The sequence below is a fragment of the Ursus arctos genome, unplaced genomic scaffold (assembly GCF_023065955.2).
Source record: "Ursus arctos isolate Adak ecotype North America unplaced genomic scaffold, UrsArc2.0 scaffold_22, whole genome shotgun sequence".
Classification (NCBI taxonomy): Eukaryota; Metazoa; Chordata; class Mammalia; order Carnivora; family Ursidae; genus Ursus; species Ursus arctos.
Window position 1 is genome coordinate 43,046,782 of NW_026622897.1, and position 20,299 is coordinate 43,067,080.

General features: G+C 45.7%; 1 protein-coding gene across 1 annotated transcript in view; it reads left to right on the forward strand.

The window, feature by feature from the left end:
- The window catches only part of ME3 (malic enzyme 3), a 204,775-nt gene that overhangs the window by 175,958 nt on the left and 8,518 nt on the right, over positions 1–20,299 (forward strand). The window contains exons 8-10 of the mRNA XM_026518276.4: positions 5,196–5,305; positions 19,494–19,591; positions 19,856–19,969. Of these exons, the coding sequence (XP_026374061.2) occupies positions 5,196–5,305; positions 19,494–19,591; positions 19,856–19,969 (322 nt within the window). The remainder of the gene's footprint in view (positions 1–5,195; positions 5,306–19,493; positions 19,592–19,855; positions 19,970–20,299) is intronic.

A 20,299-nucleotide genomic window follows, 5' to 3' on the forward strand; every position in this document is an offset into this window, starting at 1 on the left:
TTCCAAAAAAATAGGAGTAAGAAAAACTTCCAAATTCATTCTATGAGGCCACATTACCCTGATACCAAAACCAGATAAAGACACCACACACACACACACACACAAAAGAGAACTATAGGCCAGTATTTCTGATGAACATAGATGCAAAAATCCTCAAGAAAGTATTGGAAAATCTAATCCAACCACACATTAAAAGAATCATTCACCACAGTCAAGTGGGATTTATTCCTGGGATGCAAGAATGATTCAATATTTGCAAATCAATCAATGTGATACATCACATCGATAAGAAAAAAAGATAAAAACCATATGGTTATTTCAATAGATGCAGAAAAAGCATTCGACAAAGTACAACAATCATTCATGATAAAAACCCTCAACAAAGGTAAGCTTAGAGGGAATATACCTCAACATAATAAAGGCCAGATACGAAAAACCAACAGCTCACATCATACTCAGCGGGGAAAAACTTAGAGCTTTTCCCCTAAGGTCAGACAAGACAAGGATGTCCACTTTCACCACTTTTATTCAACACAGTCCTAGCCACAGCAATCAGACCACAAGAAGAAATAAAAGGCAACCAAATTGGTAAGGAAGAAGTAAATCTTTCACTATTGTTAGATGACGTGATACTATATGTAGAAAACCCTGAAGACTGCACCAAGAAACTACCAGAACTAATAAATGAATTCAACAAAATCACAGAATACAAAAACAATGTACAGAAATTTGTAGCATTTCTATACACTGCTAATGAAGCGGCAGAAAGAGAAATTAAGAAAACAATCCCATTTACAACTGCACCAAAAAGAATAAAATACCTAAGAATAAACTTACCCAGAGAGGTGAAAGACCTGTACTCTGAACGCTGTAAAACATTGATGAAAGAAATTGAGGACAACAGAAAGAAATGGAAAGACATTCCATGCTCATGAATTGGAAGAACAAATATTGCTAAAATGTCTATATTACCCAAAGCAATCTACAAATTTAATACAATCCCTATCAAAATGCCAACAGCATTTGTTATAGAACTAGAAGAAACGATCCTAAAATTTGTATGGAGCCACAAAAGACCTCGAATAGCCAAAGCAATCTTGAAAAAAACAAAACAAAACAGAAGGTACACAACTCCAGACTTCAAGTTATATTACAAAGCTGTAGTAATCAAAACAGTATGGTACTGGCAAAAAATAGACATGTCAATAAAACAGAATAAAAAGATCAGAAATAAACCCACAATTATATAGTCAGTTAATCTTCGATTATTAGTTATAATTAATCTTCAATTATTAGTTATATTACAAAGCTGCAGTGATTAAAACAGCATGGTACTAGCACAAGAATAGACATATAGATCAGTGAAACAGAATAGAGAGCCCAGAAATAAACCCATAACTATATGGTCAATTAATCATTGACATAGCAGGAAAGAATATCCAATGGGAAAAAGACAGTCTTGTCAACAAATAGTGTTGGGAACACTGGACAACAACATGCAAAAGAATGAAACTGGATTACTTTCTTAAACCATACATAAAAATAAACTCAAAATGGATTAAGGACCTAAATGTGAGACCTGAAACCATAAAAATCCTAGAAGAGAACACACGCAGTAATTTCTCTGACATCAGCCAAAGCAACTTCTTTCTAGATGTTTCCTGAGGCAAGGGAAACAAAAGCAAAAATAAAGTATTGGGACTACATCAAAATAAAAGGTTTCTGCACAGCAAAAGAAACAACCAACAAAACTAAAAGATAACCTATAGGAGAATGGGAGAAGATATCTGCAAATGACACATCTGATAAAGGGTTAGTATCCAAAATATATGAAGAACTTACACAACTTAACACCAATAATAATAATAATAATAATAATAATCCAAGAAAAAAACAGGCAGAAGACATGAACTAACGTTTCTCCAGATATCCATACAAATAGCCAACAGACACATGAAAAGATGTTCAACATCACTCATCTTCAGGGAAATGCAAATCAAAACCACAATGAGATAACAACTCACACCTGTCAGAATCATTAAGATTACAAACTCAAGCAACAAGTGGTGGCGAGCAAGGAGAAAAAGGAACCTTAGTGCACTGCTGGTGGGAACGCAAACTGGCGCAGCCATTGTGGAAGACCGTACGGAGGTTCCTTAAAAAATTAAAAATAGAACTACCCTATGATCCAGTAATCACACTACTGAGCATTTACCCAAAGAATATGAAAACACTAATTCAAAAGGATATATGCACCTCTATATTTATTGCAGTGTTTTTTACAATAGCCATATTACGGAAGCAGCCTAAAGTGTCCGTGAACAGATGAATGGATAAAGAAGATGTGGTATATATACACAATGAAATATTATTCAGCCACAAAAAAAAAGAAAGAAATCTTGCCATTTGCAACAACATGGATGGAGCTAGAGAGTAAAATGCTAAGTGAAATAAGTCAGAGAAAGACAAATACCATGTGATCTCACTCATGTGGAATTTAAGAAACAAAGCAAATGAACAAAGGGGGAAAAGAGACAAACCAAAAAACAGGCTCTTAACTATAGAGAACAAACTGATGGTTATGGGAGGGAAGGTGGGTGGGGGGATGGGTGAAACAGGTGATGGGGATTAAGAGTACAATTATCTTGATGAGCACTGAGTAATGTATAGAATTGTTGAATCACTGTATTGTACATCTGAAACTAATATAACGCTGCATGTTAACTACACTAGAATTAAAAAATAAATTTAAAAGGTAAAAAATAAAAGATAAAATACTCATAAAAAACTGAATTTAATATGAAAGAGTAGTAGTGCACTGGACAAAGGTATTTATTTATAATTCTTGCCTTATTTTTACCTCAGAGTAGTGTTGCTTAAAGGTCAAGTGTGTGTGTGTGTGTGTGTGTGTGTGTGTGTAAGAAAGACAGAAAGAACGTGCATCCCATTGCTTTGTTGTCTGACCTTTTCAGCATTTTAGCTCCAGGCCAGTCGTGGAGCAACACTGGGAGTCTTGTGAGGATTATATATAGCAAAATGTCACCAGCAACCAAAGACATTCTGTCCCCCTCCCAATCCAAATACTTGAAATTCACACCCTGGAAAAAAATTCACAGTAAATTTTGGCTTGTCAAGAATAGCATTATATTTGTGCACAGGAGGTTTTCTTTTTCAGTTTTATTCACTGTATAAGGAGAAGGGGTCTGGACGGTGGGTCGGGACAGGAGATGCAGCAAGCCCCCCTCCTGACCCCAAATAGCACTTTGTCTGACGGTGAATAAGAATTGTGGCCAAGATGACATGTGTGTTTAGCACTTTATGATTTAAAAATCGCCCCAGCTTTTCATGCTCACAAAAGCCCACTGCAGTTGGCCAGGCAGACATAACTGTGCCCACTGACAGATGGAAAACAGGTAGAATTGAGGAGTGAAGTGACAGACGTCAGACCACTCCAAGCCAGGTCAGGCTCACAAACTTGCTGACCCATGCTCAGCACGGGTAGTACTATGACCGGGGAAGTCACAGTCTCTCCATCTCTGCCCCTGTCAGATGACCCCACCTCCAGGTCCTCCCACCAACAACTTCAACTCGCTAAGGTGCTAAGGTTCTGGAGGACCGTGAGAGGAGCAAATATTTACCTGCCACTGGATTTCTATTGTGCAGGGTAAGGGAGGCACAAAATTATGAGGTTGAAAAAGAAGTTTCTGGGCTAATTCAGTACTACTCACTCCTCATAGCCACAAGCCTCGTCGGAAAGATGCCCCTGATAGCAAAGGGAGCCCACCAGGTGTGTGCCCCACCCCCACATTTTCTAGCAGGCATAAATCTTTTTTTCCACAGCTGGTCCCACGCTGGTCCTAAGCCTCTGGTCCACACCAGGTTGGGAGTGGCAGACCCCTTCTCCCCAACACTGCTGGCTGATCAATCAGGGCACTTTTTCCTCAATGAACGTGAACTCAGATACTGTTAGACACAAATAGACCCATGTATGTATGTCTATGCATTAGGTAATTTTTAATAATTTGTGTCATGCTTGTTTCCAATAAAAGTCACAATAGAACAAAACTATCACAATGAGAATCAAAAGCAAGAACGGAGTAAGGGGAAGGGTGTGCGCGGAAAGGCAGGGCTGGGGTTGCCTGCAGGACAGGGGCAGAAAACGGAGTGCTCAGCTTTCTCACAATGTCAACAAGAAAAATGGGTTACGAATACCGTCACTTTGTAGGAAACACAAACTTTTCCCTGACCCTGAAATCTAGGAGTCAATTGTAGCAGAGATTTTGAATCTATGGTTCAGCTTAATGGGCATTGTCTTCACCCACCAAGGCAGTATTTCTCAGAGCTTCTAGACTGTCAGAATCCAAACAATCTGGGAGTGGTCATTGTTTCACAGTGTATATGTACACCACAGTATCCCACTGCACATCTTAAATACATGATTTTTGTCAATTCTACCACAATAAAGCTGGAGGGGAAAAAGGTACATTCCTGAGCCCTGCCCCAATCTCACTGAGTGAGAATCCTTGGCAGATGAGCCTGGGGCTCTGTATTTCGAACAAGCTCACAAACTGATTCTCGTGTACCTGCAAGTTGGCAAACACCCTTATCAAGGTGTAGGTAGATGACAGTGGCTTCATGTAGTGGCCTTTGCCAACCTTCCTTGCATCTGAGCAGGTCACAGCACCTGAACCCAGAAGAGTCTCTAGTGGAGGAGCTCTAGGTCTCAGGACCCACCCAGAGAGATATTTGCAGGCTGCAGAGGCTCTCCAGGCCCCAGTGGTTGGGAAGTTGGGGTCTCTGCATGCACTTGGGTGGAAGTGAGCTTGCTGCTGGGATTTCAGATGGCTGCAGGCCCCAAGAAGGGCAGGCCCCATCTCACGTCTTGCCAACACCCCCCAGGGTCTGCCATCCATAGCCCATGGTAGCCACCAGCCTACATTAGATACAGGGATATGGGCTCAGCGGACCACCAGGCCCAGTGTTCCCACTCTCTCCCTTCCCCATCCTCATCATAATGGGGTAGGCAGAGCCCAGGAGTCCAGGAGCCAGCGAAGTGGCAACAACCCCAGCACATGAGCCGTGCCACCTCCAGTACCTCCTGTCCTGTGCCTCCCTACTCCCCAGGGCAGGCTGGGATCTGCCAGGGACTGGACACAGGGAGGCAATCATGAGTTCTTCCCTTTCCCTGCCCACAGGTTTGGAATAAATTGCCTCATCCAGTTTGAAGATTTTGCCAATGCCAATGCCTTCCGCCTGCTCAACAAATACCGGAACAAGTACTGCATGTTCAACGATGACATCCAAGGTAAGGTTCGCCCCGCCCGACAAAGCCACTGGGGACCAAGGCCTTCCCACAGGCTGCCCTGGGTGCCAGAGTGGGGGCGCCTCCCAGCTCATGTGCTGCCAGCAGCTGTGGAAGAAAGAGCATTCCTATTGGGGTCACCGCCCACTTGGCTAATTCTTAGCTCTCTGACTTTGGAAAAGTCCCTCAACTTTACTAGGCCTGAGTTTCCTCACCTATCAAGTGGACATGATTACTACTTCAGAGGAAAGTAAGAATTATGTGATTTAATATCTGAGAGAAATACTAATCAATGCTGCCGTTTTCTAGCTGGTTGAACTTGGGCTAATCACATCTCTGAGCTGTAGTTGTATCATCTAGTGATCGGGGGTGATAAGAACTGCCTTGGGAGGTTACTATGAAAATTTAAAGAGCTAATATATAGAAAATACTAGTACACAGGACTCATCACACCAGAGCATCAGTCACCGTAAAAATGGCCATCCCCAGCCACAGTAAGTCACTCTTGGATTTCCCAAACACTAGGTAGCTCTGTCAGGGAATCAGGACAGTCCCTTCTCTTAACTTGGCTGGAATGCATGCTACTTAGAATGATAACTCTGAAAAACATTGACACCAGGGCCCCAGGGCATTCCAAAAGCCAATGGGAAGTTCAGGGTCAACTGCCTTACCTGTTCAATGGCCCAGAAGTATCTGAAGGCACTTGCATCCTGCTGTGGAAATGCCAGTATGTGAAACTGGAGCGGGGGGGAGGGGAGGCCCTCACACATCATCTCTCCTGATCTAGGCCTTCTCAGTCAGAGCATTGGGAACCTGAGGACATATAGGTTATTATTTAACAAATGAAGTTTGGCAAGCAAAATCTTTTAAAAGCAAAGATGCATATCAGAATAAGAACAAGTTGGTGGGGGACAGGTATTGGTCCTTGGGAGTAAAAGATTGGCCAACCCTTCATTTTTACAGATAAGACCCAAAAAGGTCACAACTTTTCATTAGATGAGTTAGGGTTACACCTGGGAGGACTCAAACCCAGGTAATAATAGCTAAGGTTTAGAGCTGAATATTTATTGTACATCAGGCACTGTTCTAAGCACTTTACACTTTTAATCCTATGAGATTTTATCATCTCTGTCTTAGGAATGAAGCAACTGAGGCACAGAGAGAATAAGTAACTTACACAGAAAGTAAGTGTAGCGTTGAAATTTGGACTCTAAATTCTAAGTTCATAATCATGCACCATACTGTTCCGAGACCTTACACTGTTACAAAACCAAAGGCCCCTTCCTTTCCGTGGCCCACATTAAGGGCTAAAGAAATGTGATAGATGGGTTTTTTTTGTATTGGTCATAAATTTCAAGAGGCAGGATAGCACAGTTAAGCATATTATTAGACAATTAAGATAAAAGTATATGACATCAGCACTTGAAGAGTAGGTAGCCAGAGAGGGGAGACCCAGTAAGGGCAAGCTGACCCATGGCAACCCCTCGCCCAGGGGATTCTGTCCCCCCAGATGTATGGGCCTGGAACAGGCACTGGCCGCCAGCCTGGCCTCACCCAGAGAAGTGCGGTGCTCTGCACAGACAGGGCAGCATGTTAACTCCCTGCCCGCCTGCTGGTCACCTCACTGTTCGCCCAGTGGGCAGGGGGGTGACTGTGGCCCTCTAGGAAACACCTGCCGGCTAGTCCCTGACCCACTGCCCCGTCATGGCCCTCACTCATGAGTCAGCGGCAGGACAGTCATCCCCCTGGGCCCACGGGGCTGCCAAGGCCAGAAGGTGGAAGTGGAAAACAAGTCCACAGGGGCCGCACACCTGGTGCAGACTCCAGATGTGCGCACACACATGTGTGTACGTCCTCATAACCATGGGCACAAGGACACCCGGGCCCTGCCATCCTGCACACCTGGTGCAGACTCCAGATGTGCGCACAGTCATGTGTGTACGTCCTCATAACCATGGGCACAAGGACACCCGGGCCCTGCCATCCCTCTGCCTCCACTGCCCCCCACCGCTGCCAGGGAGCACCTCCAGGATGAAACTAGGGCTCAACTCCCTCTTCCTGAGCAAGTTCACGCTCACCCACGGGAAGTGTAAGGCTTTGGGGATCTGCCGATTTGTGCCCCTCGTGTCTCCAATAACCTCTCTGTCCTCTGACCCACCCTTACTTTTACTCCTCTGATCTCCTTCCCTGTCTGTCCTCTCTGCCCATCAAAGTTCTGCTCCTCAGTCCTTCCCCATCATCTGCGCCTGAATAACTCCTGCTTAGCCTTCACGACTCAGCTTCAGGCTCTCCTGTCCCAGGAAGGCCTCACGTCGGCCTTTGCTCCCCCAATCTGATGTGGGTGCCCCCCTGTTAGTTCTCTTACCACACTGTACCCCAAGCGCCCACACTGAATCGTCTGTCTCCCCAAGAGACGATCAGTTTCCAGAGGCAGAGACTGTGTCCGCTGTTCTCACTCCCCAGGTCCCAGCACGGTGCCGGGCACATTATAGCTGCTTCATAAGTACCTGCAGAATGGATGAGTGACATCTGCACACAAACTAACCTCCTCATAAGCACACCCACCAATGCCTGTGGGTGTGTCCACCTGGACACGTGCCCCTGCAGCCTCTCTTGTCCAGGTCATCGTGCACGCTCAGACGGATATACATCTTCACGTGTGCACCCTCACGCATACACACACGTAGCATTTTTTAATTAAATCAATTCATTGGTTTTTGTTTCCAGTTTATAGCCAGTTCCAGCAGAGTCTATTTTGCTCCCAGGCAAAGCCAGATGGAATAGTTTTCTGGGCCCCACAGCAGACAGCAGAGGAATTTCCCATTCTTTTCTCAGAAAGTAAAGACAAAAGTCATGAATCTAAAATGTGTAACAAGAGCTAGCAAATAGTACCAGAATGTCAGGGTCCCTATAATATCAAGTCTTTGATCAGGACAGTCTGACCGTTAGGTACAACCATGTAAGTGACAACAGTAAAGACATGGGCATGGAGGCAGACCCCCCCCTCCCCGGACCGTCCTTCAAGAAAAGATAGCCCACGGTCCTGCCCTGCCAGACATGCCCTCACCCAGTGATGAGGGACATGGAAGCCCAGCCATTTTGGCCCAGCGTAGGACAGCGCAAAGGGGATGTTTTAACTCCAGAGCTCCCCACAGGGTTGGCTGAGGCTTTGAGGACTCCATCACAGCCCAGCTTCTCCTCTGCCCCATCCTGCTTCCCCTACCCCCCCTTCCATAGGTGCTAATCCCAAGGGCATTTCTTGGTAACATCCAGAACACTCCACATGTCTCAGAATGTGCTTCCCAGGGAGCCCAAGCTGTGCAGAGTAAGAACATTTTGCATGCACACAGGACTTTAGATGGGCAAAGTGTTTTTCATCCACACTATCTCACAACTTCCTCGAAATAGCCCCACCCCTTCAGGGAGGACAGACATTGCTGACCCATGTCACTGGTAAAGAAACTAAAGTTCAAGGATTACCTTTTGCTCCAGGTCACATAGCCAGCCAGGCACAAGGTGGGACTAGAACCTAGTTATTTCTGACTCGGAGTTCTCCATCCGTCTCCTGACATCAGGCTGCCTATTCCCCCATGTGGGTGCAGCGAGTCTTCTTGCTAAGGACTAAATTCCAGATCCCACATAAGTGGGGGTGTCACTGGTCTCCAGCAGCCTGCTGCTCCCATCTTCCCCATCCCTTCCTCCAACTCCCCCAGTTTACAGACCAAAGAGGAGACCCAGACAGAGGAAGGGGCTTGTCCCCATCACCAGCTGGTTACTGATGGGACCAGAAGCCTCTGATTTGTGTTCTCAGCGCTAAGTGGGTAATTAGGAGATGGGTGAGGAATTCCAGGACTCGTGGGACAACATGGAAGATTAAGCTCATGCTAGAATTGGTTTCTTTTACCTCCAAAGTAAAGAAAAATGAAACATAAAACAATATAGCCATGCTCAAAATAGAAAAGGAACATCCACATGCAGAATTGAAGAGGGTTGAGAGAGAGAGCAAGAAGTGGGGGGAGGAAAAGAGGGAGGCATTGATAGTGGCAGACACCAGAAACAAGTCACATGTGTTTGTTGGGGAGAGGCCCAGCCCACCCCAGCAGGACTCATTGTCAGAATCTGCCGGAAACCCCACACACGGTAGGGACTGGAACCAGGCTGCCCACATAAAAATGAGACTGGGGCCATGCTAACTGCTCTGAATACCAGCCCGACCTCCCATCCTTGGTGGAACAAGGAAGACATGACTAAAGGCTTCAGGATCCCACCAGACTGCGCTCCGTGAGGGCAGGGGCATGCCGGGAGCTGAGCAGGAGCTCCAGCACATAATTCAAACTGTCTCCCAGCCAGTCCTGCTGTTGTCCCACACACCTGGGATTCACCGACCCCACACGACGATCTGCATGGTGGGGCCTCTGGAGCCCCAGGGCTGGAAGGGTCAGGTGCTCCCCGGGGTGCCAGTGCTCTCCTCTGCCCCCACCCCAGCTGACTCACAGAAAGCCTCAGCTGCCCCAGGTTGGTTCTGTGAGCAGGGCTGCTCACGCCCTGACTTATGGCCGGCAGTCTCTGCGGACATTGTGGGAAAGGCAGGGGCTCAGGTGACTTGTTTCAGCAGGGACCAGAGAAGCATCCCCGCTCTTAGGGGAGGAGAAAGAGACATGGAAGGCGAACAGCCACAGCAATGGTCATGCTGGAGGACAGGCCAGCTGCATCCTTCCCCAGGAGCCAGATGCAGGATGCTGCTGGCCTAGTGACCTTGGCTCCCTGGCCCCCTCTGCGTGCTGCTCACACCATGTGGCCAGGGTCATGAAAGTCTAGCTGGCTTGTCTATTTCAGAGCATCCTCCTACCCCACCAGCCTGCCCTGGACCACATTGCTCCCGAGTCCTAACACATCCCCGGGGCCAGAGGGCCTGTCAGGGTGCTGCATGGTACATCAGGCCATCATCTCCCTCTCACATTTTCAAGTTTTCATTTGTGAGTCAGAGGGCTTAACAGTCAGACCTTGGATTGAGACAAGCCTCAGTCTGAATCTCAATTTTTCTGCTTTGTGCTTTGGCCAAGAGGCTTAAATCCTCATGGCCTTTTCTTTATCTGAAAAATGGACATAATAGTATTAACAGCCAGGAATGAGAATCAGCCAGTATCGACAGAATGACCAGGATGCTTTTTAAAAGCCAGCATCTATTCTGGTTGGCTTGATTCACCGTGAAGTGTTTCCATCGTGACCCCTGTTTGTGGCAGCAGGTTGTTAGGAGGGCAGGAGTGATGTGTAGGCAGGGACAGGCATGTAACAGTGCTCAGTTCTAGTATGAATACCTCTGGTGCATAGTATGGCACAGGTATGAGAGGGAGGGAAGAAGGGTTGATACCCAAACACCAAGAGGCTCTGCTGGAGGTGAGGACAGATCCGTGTGAGCACAGGTGTCGGCAAACCTGAGAAGGGAGGCAGGACCTTTATCCACGTTCCACATACACCCTATTCTTCCAGCCCATTGACTTCCTTTCACTGTTCTATGAATTTTCTGCCAACTCAGTGATTTTGAATGTGCTGGCCCTGCATAGAATTCTCTTCTGCTCTTGGCTAACTTCTGTGTATCCTTTTTTTTTTTAATATTTTTTATTATGTTAGTCACCATACAGTACATCTCTGGTTTTTGATGTAAAGTTCAATGATTCATTAGTTGCGTATAACACCCAGTGCACCATGTAATACGTGCCCTCCTTACTACTCATCACCAGCCTATCCCATTCCCCCGCCCCCCTCCCCTCTGAAGCCCGCAGTTTGTTTCTCAGAGTCCATAGACTTCTGTGTATCCTTAAAGGCTCAAGCCTCACCTCCTCCAGGGTACCACACCCAGAGCCAAGCTTGTCTCACAGGGGTCTAGCTGACCCACCCTTCCCCGGAGCCCAAGAGTCACCCACTTTGCAGAATGCCTCCAAGTTTCCCAGAGCTCAGATGTCCTGATACCAAAGGGACAGATGGGGAGGAATGGCCAAGCTCTGAAGACTCTGTCTAGCTGGTTTTTCCTGTTTACAAGGCACCAGGAGCTATTTCCCTCTGGCTCTGAGGGGTCTGCTGCCCCCACCGCCACACCATCACCACACACATGGAGCAGCAGTTCCTGGCCTTTCCAATCTCTCTCCCTCGCAGTGGAGCCTCCCCTGGCCTTCTCCACCTTCTCTCTCCACAGCCTTTTTTTAACCCCATGAAGTCCTGTGTTCTGCGGCTGTTCTTCACTTACAGGGCTGTCTCTAGCCCTGAGGTTCCCATGGGTCTCTTGCATCTGATCCTGGCTCCTCTGTGACCTCCTATTACCCTGTTGCATCAGGTAAAACCCCAGAGAAGCCAAGAAGATAGTAATTATTCCCTCTGGTTCCTCCCAAATTGTGTCAGAATAGGGCTAGCTCATCTTCTGCATGGGCCAGGAGTCCAGGGGTTCCAGAAAATTCTCCTCATGACACAGAAATAGGGCTGAAGTTGTCTAGAAGGCCTTTGCTCGGTATCCAATTAAGGGAGCTTGAATTTTCTGAACATATGTGCTGTTAACTACCTACAAACAGATGGTTTTATTCATCCTTCTATATCCAAGGCCTAGTGCCATGAAGCCCCAGAACAGGCCCCCAGGACACGAATGAATGAATGAATGTATGTATGAATGTTATGAACAAATGAATGCGGTGGCCAGCTGCTGTAGGAAGGTGCCTTGCCTTGCAGGGGAGGATGCCCAGCCGCCGAAAGGCCCCAGGCTTCCGAATCCACCTAGAGCAGACCCTGACCACGCCTGACTCCCTGCTCTAGTCCCGTCTGGGACAGCACCCTTGCCTCACCTGAGAAATGGCTGGTTCTTCCCCTTGTCTCCAGCCATCTGTTGTTCAGCATGGAAGTTCCTTTAACTTTGTCAAATGTGACTGTTAGAAACTAGCTTTTCAGCTTGTCCTTTTGTGCTATTTCCTGAATGTACAACCTCTAATACTTCATTTGCAGGAAATGTAATTATGGAAAGCTCCCTCTGAAAAGGAAAACTTGTTTTTCTTTCACTGTGAATGGGAAACAACCAGTCACACTTTGGGCTGCCCGTGGCATTTATGGGCACAAGCCAGGTTCAACAACATCCCTTCACCCCTGGGCCTCTCCAGGTGCTTACCTCCAGAAACCTAAACAGCTTCCTCCCTCTCCACTCTTAAATCCCTAGCACATTACCCAAGAGCTGCCCAAAATGAAAGTTAATGATAGCGATAACTTTATTTGCCAAACTTTATAAGGTGGGGCTCAAGAACTGCTGTTTTTCCTCTTGAGCTCTGGTCTGTAATTAGGGTAACTTGCCACTTCACAGGATGGCCCCAGAGGAAGATCCCAGAAAGGAGAGCAGGAGCGTGGGGCTCCAGGAGCCAAGTGCGGAGAGTTTCCCAAAGGGAAAATGAGCAGCAGTATCCAATGCAGCTGAGAGGTTAAGGGAAGCAGCAGCTGAGGACTCATTGCTGAATTTGGCAAGGTGGTGGTACAGGTGACCTTGTCAAGAGGTGGGGACAGTGGCTTGATTGGACTGGGTTTCAGGGAGACTGAGGAAAAAGGAAATAGGGGCAACAAGTATATTCAGCTCTTTACAAATAAAAGGGTGGGACTATACAGAGTCAAAGCCTTTTAAAGATGGGAGGTTGATGATAGATTTGTATACTGATGGCAGTGATTCCACTGAGGATAAACCGAGGATGCAAAAAAAAAAAAAAAGAGAGAGAGAGAAAATTACAAAACAAATTTCGTGAGTGGGCAAAACGGACAGGATCTGGCACGTGCCTGGAGGTGGCTTTAGCGAGGAGCCGGGACAGCTAATTCCTGGAAACAGGAGGAAAAGGCAAAGTACATGGACGTGGAGGCAGAAGGTCTCTACCCTTGGTGGTAGGAGGATTCAGAAGTTCCCTCCTGATTCTGTTTTCTTTGAACCTCACTTTCCGCTCCTGAGAGGGGAAAAAAAATGGAGGTTCATAGTACCTGCTCGGTAGGGTTGTTGTAGAGATTAAATGAGCAAGTGCAGCTGAGCACACACAGCCCAGAGTCAGGTCACGGTGAGAGTTATCAATAAATGGCGGTTGCCCTTGTATCCTTTCATGGAAATGTTCCATTCTTTCCTATCAGATTTCCCATTGTTTTGTGTTCTCCACCCCTTCCAGAGCCATTGACATCTACTGCCTAAGTCCTCTTCCTTCTACCTCCACCACCACCACCCCCTAGTTCTCCCCCAAGGAAAGCCCATCATGCCCCTCCTGCTGCCTTCAAGTCCAGAGTCAGGAGAGGCTGGCCAAGCTTCAGAGACCACGAAGGGGTGGAAGTAGCATCCCCGGTTTCCCTGATTTGCTTCCAACTGGTTGACTGGCAGGGTCCTGTTTCCTCCTGTGTGCAGGTGTTGTAGGCTATGCTCTCCAGTCCCCTTTCAGCACTGAATTTCTGCAGGTAAACTCAGTTGTAAAGCTTGCAGGTTCTAACCACAATAGATACTAGGTGTCCAAGAAGGAAAGGACCCATCAAGCCTGTGATGTCTTTGGGAGTCTCTCTGATGGAATATCTTTGGCGCCATCTGGTGTCGCATGTCTCACACATCTCCTTTCAGGAGGCAGAAGATGGTGTGAAATACAATCAGATGAGCAGAAAACCCCCTCTATCCAATGGAAGGAAACTAGTACTTCACCTAGACAAGCCACCTAGTTCGATGCATCTCAGGCTTAAATGGGCATATAAATCATCTGCAGATCTTCTGAAATACAGACTCTGACTCAGTAGAACCAAAATGGAAGTGCCTATGGAGAGCCAGAGAATAGGATGGGTGGATTTGTTTGCGGAAAGGCAGCCATGGGGAGTAGCTGATACAATAAGTGGACTATGAGAAAATCATAGACAAGCATATTTAGGAATCTGGAGGAGGGTCATACCATGCAATTCTCACTACCCGTGTAAGCGATTTTAAATTGCTTTCTGATGCTTTCTTGGGGGTCAGCTTGGTGTTCCTTTTGAATGCAGTACAGTACTGGGCCTGACCATGATATAGCCCCACTTTGTGCAGGTTACATAAAAAGTAGATCTGGGAAAAGAACGGGAGGTTAAGGACACCTGGCTGGGGAAAACTGAGTGTCTGGCAGAGGAGATCCTGTGCACTGAGTCCTAAGGAATAAATAATGAACTGCAGAAGGTCCTATAGATGGTAAACATCATGGGCAAAGCACAGAAGTGTAAAAAGACATGACCTGTTGGGGAATGATCGATACACCTGATACAAAGAGTACATGGGGCAGCATGACGCAAAGGTAGGTTGATGCTGACAATATACTTTTCTATACATGAACAAAAAGCATATCATGAACAACTTCTTAATAGAAGTTGTCATCACACTTGTAATCAGTTAATACTGATTATACTTTCTCTACAAAGCAGGAATAAACCTATTTTGTTACCAAGGGTATCCTTGGTACCCCAAAGTCTGGTACATAATTGATGCTTAATAAATAAACGAAGGCAATGAATTCCACACAACGACCTCTGACTACTGATTATATTACAGTTATTGGTGCCCAGGCCTTGGCGAACAGGGAGTTCCCTGAGGGCAGGGACCATGTTTGACTCACCTTCTGCAGTGCCTAGCATGGTGCCTGGCACCTGGTAGGGCCTCAGTACATGAACAGTGAGCTCCTCGGGGACCCTCAGAAGAGTGTTAGGAAAGCCCCCAGTAGTCCTCAGCTCAGGCTGTGGGACCCTGTGACACTTCAGCAGTTCCTCCACACCATTCCTATGTGAAGGGTGGAGAGCCTGTACCCTACCTTCTGTGCTCCCATCTCTGGTCCCACCTTCTGATGTCCACAACGATGAACGTGTACTTATTAAGCTCCAGGTGTTTGCTGTGCCCTTGTCTTGGCCCAACACATGGCCTCTAACCTAGGCACAAATCCGGCCCATATTCTGGGAGAAGGCCCTTCCCCAGAGCTACAAAATACAAATGCCTTAGATAACTGGAAAAAGAATACAGAAAATTCACTCATATTCCCACACTTCGACCTTTAGTGTTTTGTTTTTCCTTCCAGATTCCGTGTGTGTGTTTCATTACAAATAGAATCATGATATGAAGACCTTTTAAGGTTCTCTTCCTTCCAACTAACTCAGTGAAGCATAGTCTAATGGTTAAGAGCACAAGGCCTAGAGCCTGATTCCCTGGGATTCCCTGACTCCCTTCAAATCTTCACCCTGTTATATGATATTGGACAACTCAGCAAACAACTCTTTACTTCATTTTCCTAGGCTGTAAAATGAGGATGATAATAGTTAGGATTAAACAAACAACATCTTTACAGTTAGACATATAAAATACTTAGAACAATATCTGATATTAGTTACAAAGTTAATAGCATTTTCTATGTTGCTACATCATCTTCATAATGATCATTTTTGATGGATGCAATATATTCTGAGTGTCCATGCTACTTAATTTACTTAACTGTTACTCCTTTGTTAGACATTTAAGTTATTTCCAGTCATTCTGTATTATAAATAACACAGTCATAAATATCCTAGGACATGCGTTGTGGATTTTTCCATACATAGCTTCCCAGAAGTAGAAGTACGAGGTTAGAGGGCACAAGCATTTTATGCCTTTGGTCTATATTGGGAAATAGTCTTCCAAAAAAGGTCATAACACTTTAAAGTACAATTTATGCTGGAACTTTTTACTCTTCACTACTCCCTCACCAGCCTTGGATAACATCAATTTCTTTGATTTGTGCAACTTTAACAGCAACTTTACCTGTAAGTTCCTTTTCTTTGACTATCATGGAAGCTAACATTGCCCATGTGATTACATTATCATGAACTCTCTATCAGTAAGGGTCTACACCAGTTGCTTTAACAGAGAAGACTTAGTACAGAGTATTGCTTATTATGTATTTTAAAAATGAAAAGCTCAAAGGACCTGCTCCCAGCCCTGAGGCTAGGGAACAAAGGGAAGACCAGGTGGCAGCCAGCTAGTGTTGGTGTCTCTGAAGGCTGTGCTACCAGGCTAGTTCTGCAAGTGACGGACAAGCTGCAAACTGAATTGAACTGCTGCTTCTGGAATATTCTGTTGCTGTAGAAGTGGAAAACCAAGGCTGTGGGGTTTCCAGATTTAGCAAGATGAAAATGCAGCATACCTACTTCAATTTGAATTTCAGATAAATAATGAATAATTTTTTAGACTATTTATACTTATATTGCATGGGACGTACACTAAAAAAAAAGTTACTTGTTGTTTATCGAAAATTCAAAGTTAAGTGTCCTACATTTTATCCGGCAATCTTTCAAGGCAGGGATGATGCTGGAAAAAGCATTCCTTCCCCCTCAGCTGGCCCTTCCGTCACCCTTTGGTGCCCATTATTGGCAGAGCCCAGCATAGAGCCAGTTGGCAAAGCTGGGAAGTGGTTTGCAGACAAAGCTGGGTGAAGGGTGGGTTTGAAACTGAGAAACAATTACCCAATAACTGGCACAGTCCATCCTTTCAACTATTCAGCATTCACATACACGGTTCTATACACTGATACTTCCAGACAACAACAAAAACACAACTCTAACAAAATACCTAACAAAATCCATCTTTCCAACAAATGAAGACATTCTCACTTTCTCCCCAAAATGGGGAGGGGCGAAGCCTCTATAGTCATTTTATTCATCTCTGGAAAACAGTCACACTACCCGTCTCTGGGGAGGATTACCCACTCTTGCAACTCAATCACAGTCACATTTAAAAATTCTGTCACCTAAACACTAAACTGTAGAATCAACCTCCAATAATACTTATATAAAATAATAAGAGGAAGGAGAAGGGAGAATAAATTAGCTAATATATACCATTACATAAATCACATAGTCATCAAGGAAGAAACTATGCATAGCTGCTATGTTCCTTGTTTCTGTGACCAGTCATGAGGCCATACTTGATGCTTATACATTTCTTCCTCAACCTCCTATTCCATGTTTTCTTGTCCTCAGACAGGATCTTGGTTGGCCAGGGTTCTTTAGTGGGATGACCTAAACCTTTATTTCTGAAGGATGTGAATCCTCAGCAGTCCTGTGTCTCTTCTGTTGCAGTAGTATTCCCTAGTATCTCCTATGGAGCATGCAAGTACTAAGACATACCCCAGAGGATCCCCTGGGCTCAGATCTAGTCCCTCCTGACCTCAGTTGCCCCTCAGTTATCAGGATGAATAACCTGATAACGGCCAGTAAAGTAACCCTGTCTTTCTTTATCCACTGATTTCATGGCAAAAAGAGAACCAAATGGCCAGGTGGCAGGCTCAACTCTCAATCCGGTAGAACCATGTCATGAACTCTTAGAGAAGCGTTTGTCTCTTGGGAAGAGACAGGAAGCAAAATTTCTGCTTGTGGGTTATTAGGTGAAATGGTGAAAGGAACCACTTCCACTTCAACCCCTTGATTTCCAGACTGAAGTACTCTGGCTATGGGAGAAAGAGCACAATGTATCATTTGCTAAATCAAATCCTATATAGCAGCCTGTAAGACAGAACTTCATCGGCTTCATAGGGTGTTACCTCAACTGAGTCTTAAGTAAGTCTTCAGTAGCCCATTCTCCTGATTAGGCCAGCTGCTCCTGGGTGGCAGAGTGCATATGAAAACCACTGAATTCCATGGCATAAGCCTATTGCTTCACTTGTATTAATGTGAAATGAATTCCTTGATTAGAGCCTTATTGCCTGGAATATATCAGGATGATAACAGGGCATCCACAGATTATGGCAATGGCAGACTATTAGATACAGGGGAAGAAAATCTATATCCAGAATATATGTTTATTGCAGGGAGGATAAATCTCTTTCCTGTCTATAATGGGAAGAGTCCAATGTCTTCATCCCGCTGCCAGGTAGATGGTCCTCCCAGGGAACGGTGCCATGCCAGGAGCTCCACATTAGTCTCTGCCATTGACAGGTTAGTCATTCTGCAGTAGCTGTAGTCAGTTAGCCTTGGTGAGACAAAGTCCGTGCATAGCTTCCATCCTTGCCACCACGGCTACTTTATACATAAACTCAGTGCGTACACCCCAGGTGGCTGAGAAGGACGCTAACATACACAGGACATGCCATTTTGTCCACCTGATTGAGGGAACTTATTTCATCACACCCTTTGGTGAACTTTCCTATGTGACACAAATACGTTCACACTTTGTACGTATCCCAAGAGGTCCATCCACACACACCTTCCCCAGACTTCTTCATCACCAATCCTACTATTTATTTTATTCTAAGTCCCTGACCATCAGCCAAACCATTAGCAACTGCCCATGAATCAATGTAGACCTAGCCATCTCTTGGACCAAAATGGACAACCAAATTTACAATGTGAACCCCTGTCCATTAGGAATATTTTTCTCACTATCACCCTTTAGGGCTCTTTTTACGGGGGCTGTGTAGCTGCAACCATAAACTTCTCACTGATGACAGTATATCATTAAGAATAATCAGTAAACCAAGCCCAAGCTTCTTTCTCCTTGGTTATAAGGAATCCCTAGTGAGGCCCTAGGTGTGCATTGAAGGAGAAGAAATCATGCAGCACTGTATGGTGACTAACATAATATAATAAAAAATCATTAAAAAAAAAAGAAATCATGCAGCAGAAGAAGGGGTCAAGCAAGTCTGAGCCACCTGCTCGTGCACTTACTTGTACCTTCTAGACAGGCTCAAGCCATCGATGATGGTACGCTACGGGGCACACCTACCTTATGACTCATTGGATAAGATAGGCAGCTCAGCTCCCACAGTCACTTAATATCTCATGGCTAGTTTGTGGTCTCATTTTTAATTTGTTTTTTATCCATTTATCCCTTAAGCAAATTATTCCATTAGCCTCACCCTTCTTTTCAACTTCTATTATATTTGTCCTTGTCATTTCATTTATGAACGATAATGGTAGCAGCACCTGACTATCTGATCCTCTCTCCCAGGGTCCAATCACAATCCAGGAGCTGTTTATCAAAAGAACAGTTCTCTACAAACAGGGCATATACACTCCAGAGCCTGCATGCTTACAGCCTGGAGTTCTGTAAGGGCTAAGGAAAGTTGCTTGTTCTGCCACACATTCCAGGGCTGGGGAACTCTGCCAAGCGTCTTCTCTTAGGGGTGGGGAGCCAGTGGCCAGAGACTGATCTCAGTGCACTCTGTTGCAGGCACGGCCTCTGTCGCTGTGGCAGGGATCCTGGCTGCTCTGCGAATCACCAAGAACAAGCTCTCCAATCACGTGTTTGTTTTCCAAGGTGCGGGTGAGGTACGTGCCATCAGAAGAACAAGGATGGGTAGAGAAGCATGACGGAAGGGAGATGTTCAGGGGTTCGCAGAAGAGGAAGCAGCACAAGTATATTGTGATTACTGCAGCTGTCTGGGCACCCACATTTGGGTGTCTCAAGGACTCCTGGGCCTCCTAGGAATAGGGGGAAAGGGGAAGAGAAGAGAGGATCTTGGTAAAGCTTCTGATAAATGTTGAACAGCTGTTTGCCTTGTATCTGAACATCTACCATATGGTACCTCCCAGGCAGCCATGGGCATCGCCCACCTCCTTGTCATGGCCCTAGAGAAAGAAGGCGTACCCAAGGCAGAGGCCACAAAGAAGATCTGGATGGTGGACTCCAAGGGGCTCATTGTCAAGGTACCGTCAGTCTGGAGACCTAGAAGTTTTCGGACACCTACAGCTATTGGAATTGGACTGTAAGAGGTCTCCAAGGGGCAAAATCCTCAGACAAAATACAGAGCAACAGGGGGGTAATGTTCTAACATCCAAAGCAGAAGATAAATCTCAAAGTAGCCTTAACTGCTCTGTCCAAAAGCTTTGAATATGGGGCGCCTGGGTGGCTCAGTCATTAAGCGTCTGCCTTCAGCTCAGGTCATGAACCCTGGGTCCTGGGATCCAGCTCTGCATCAGGCTCCCTGCTTGGTGGGAAGCCTGCTTCTTCCTCTCCCACTCCCCCTGCTTGTGTTC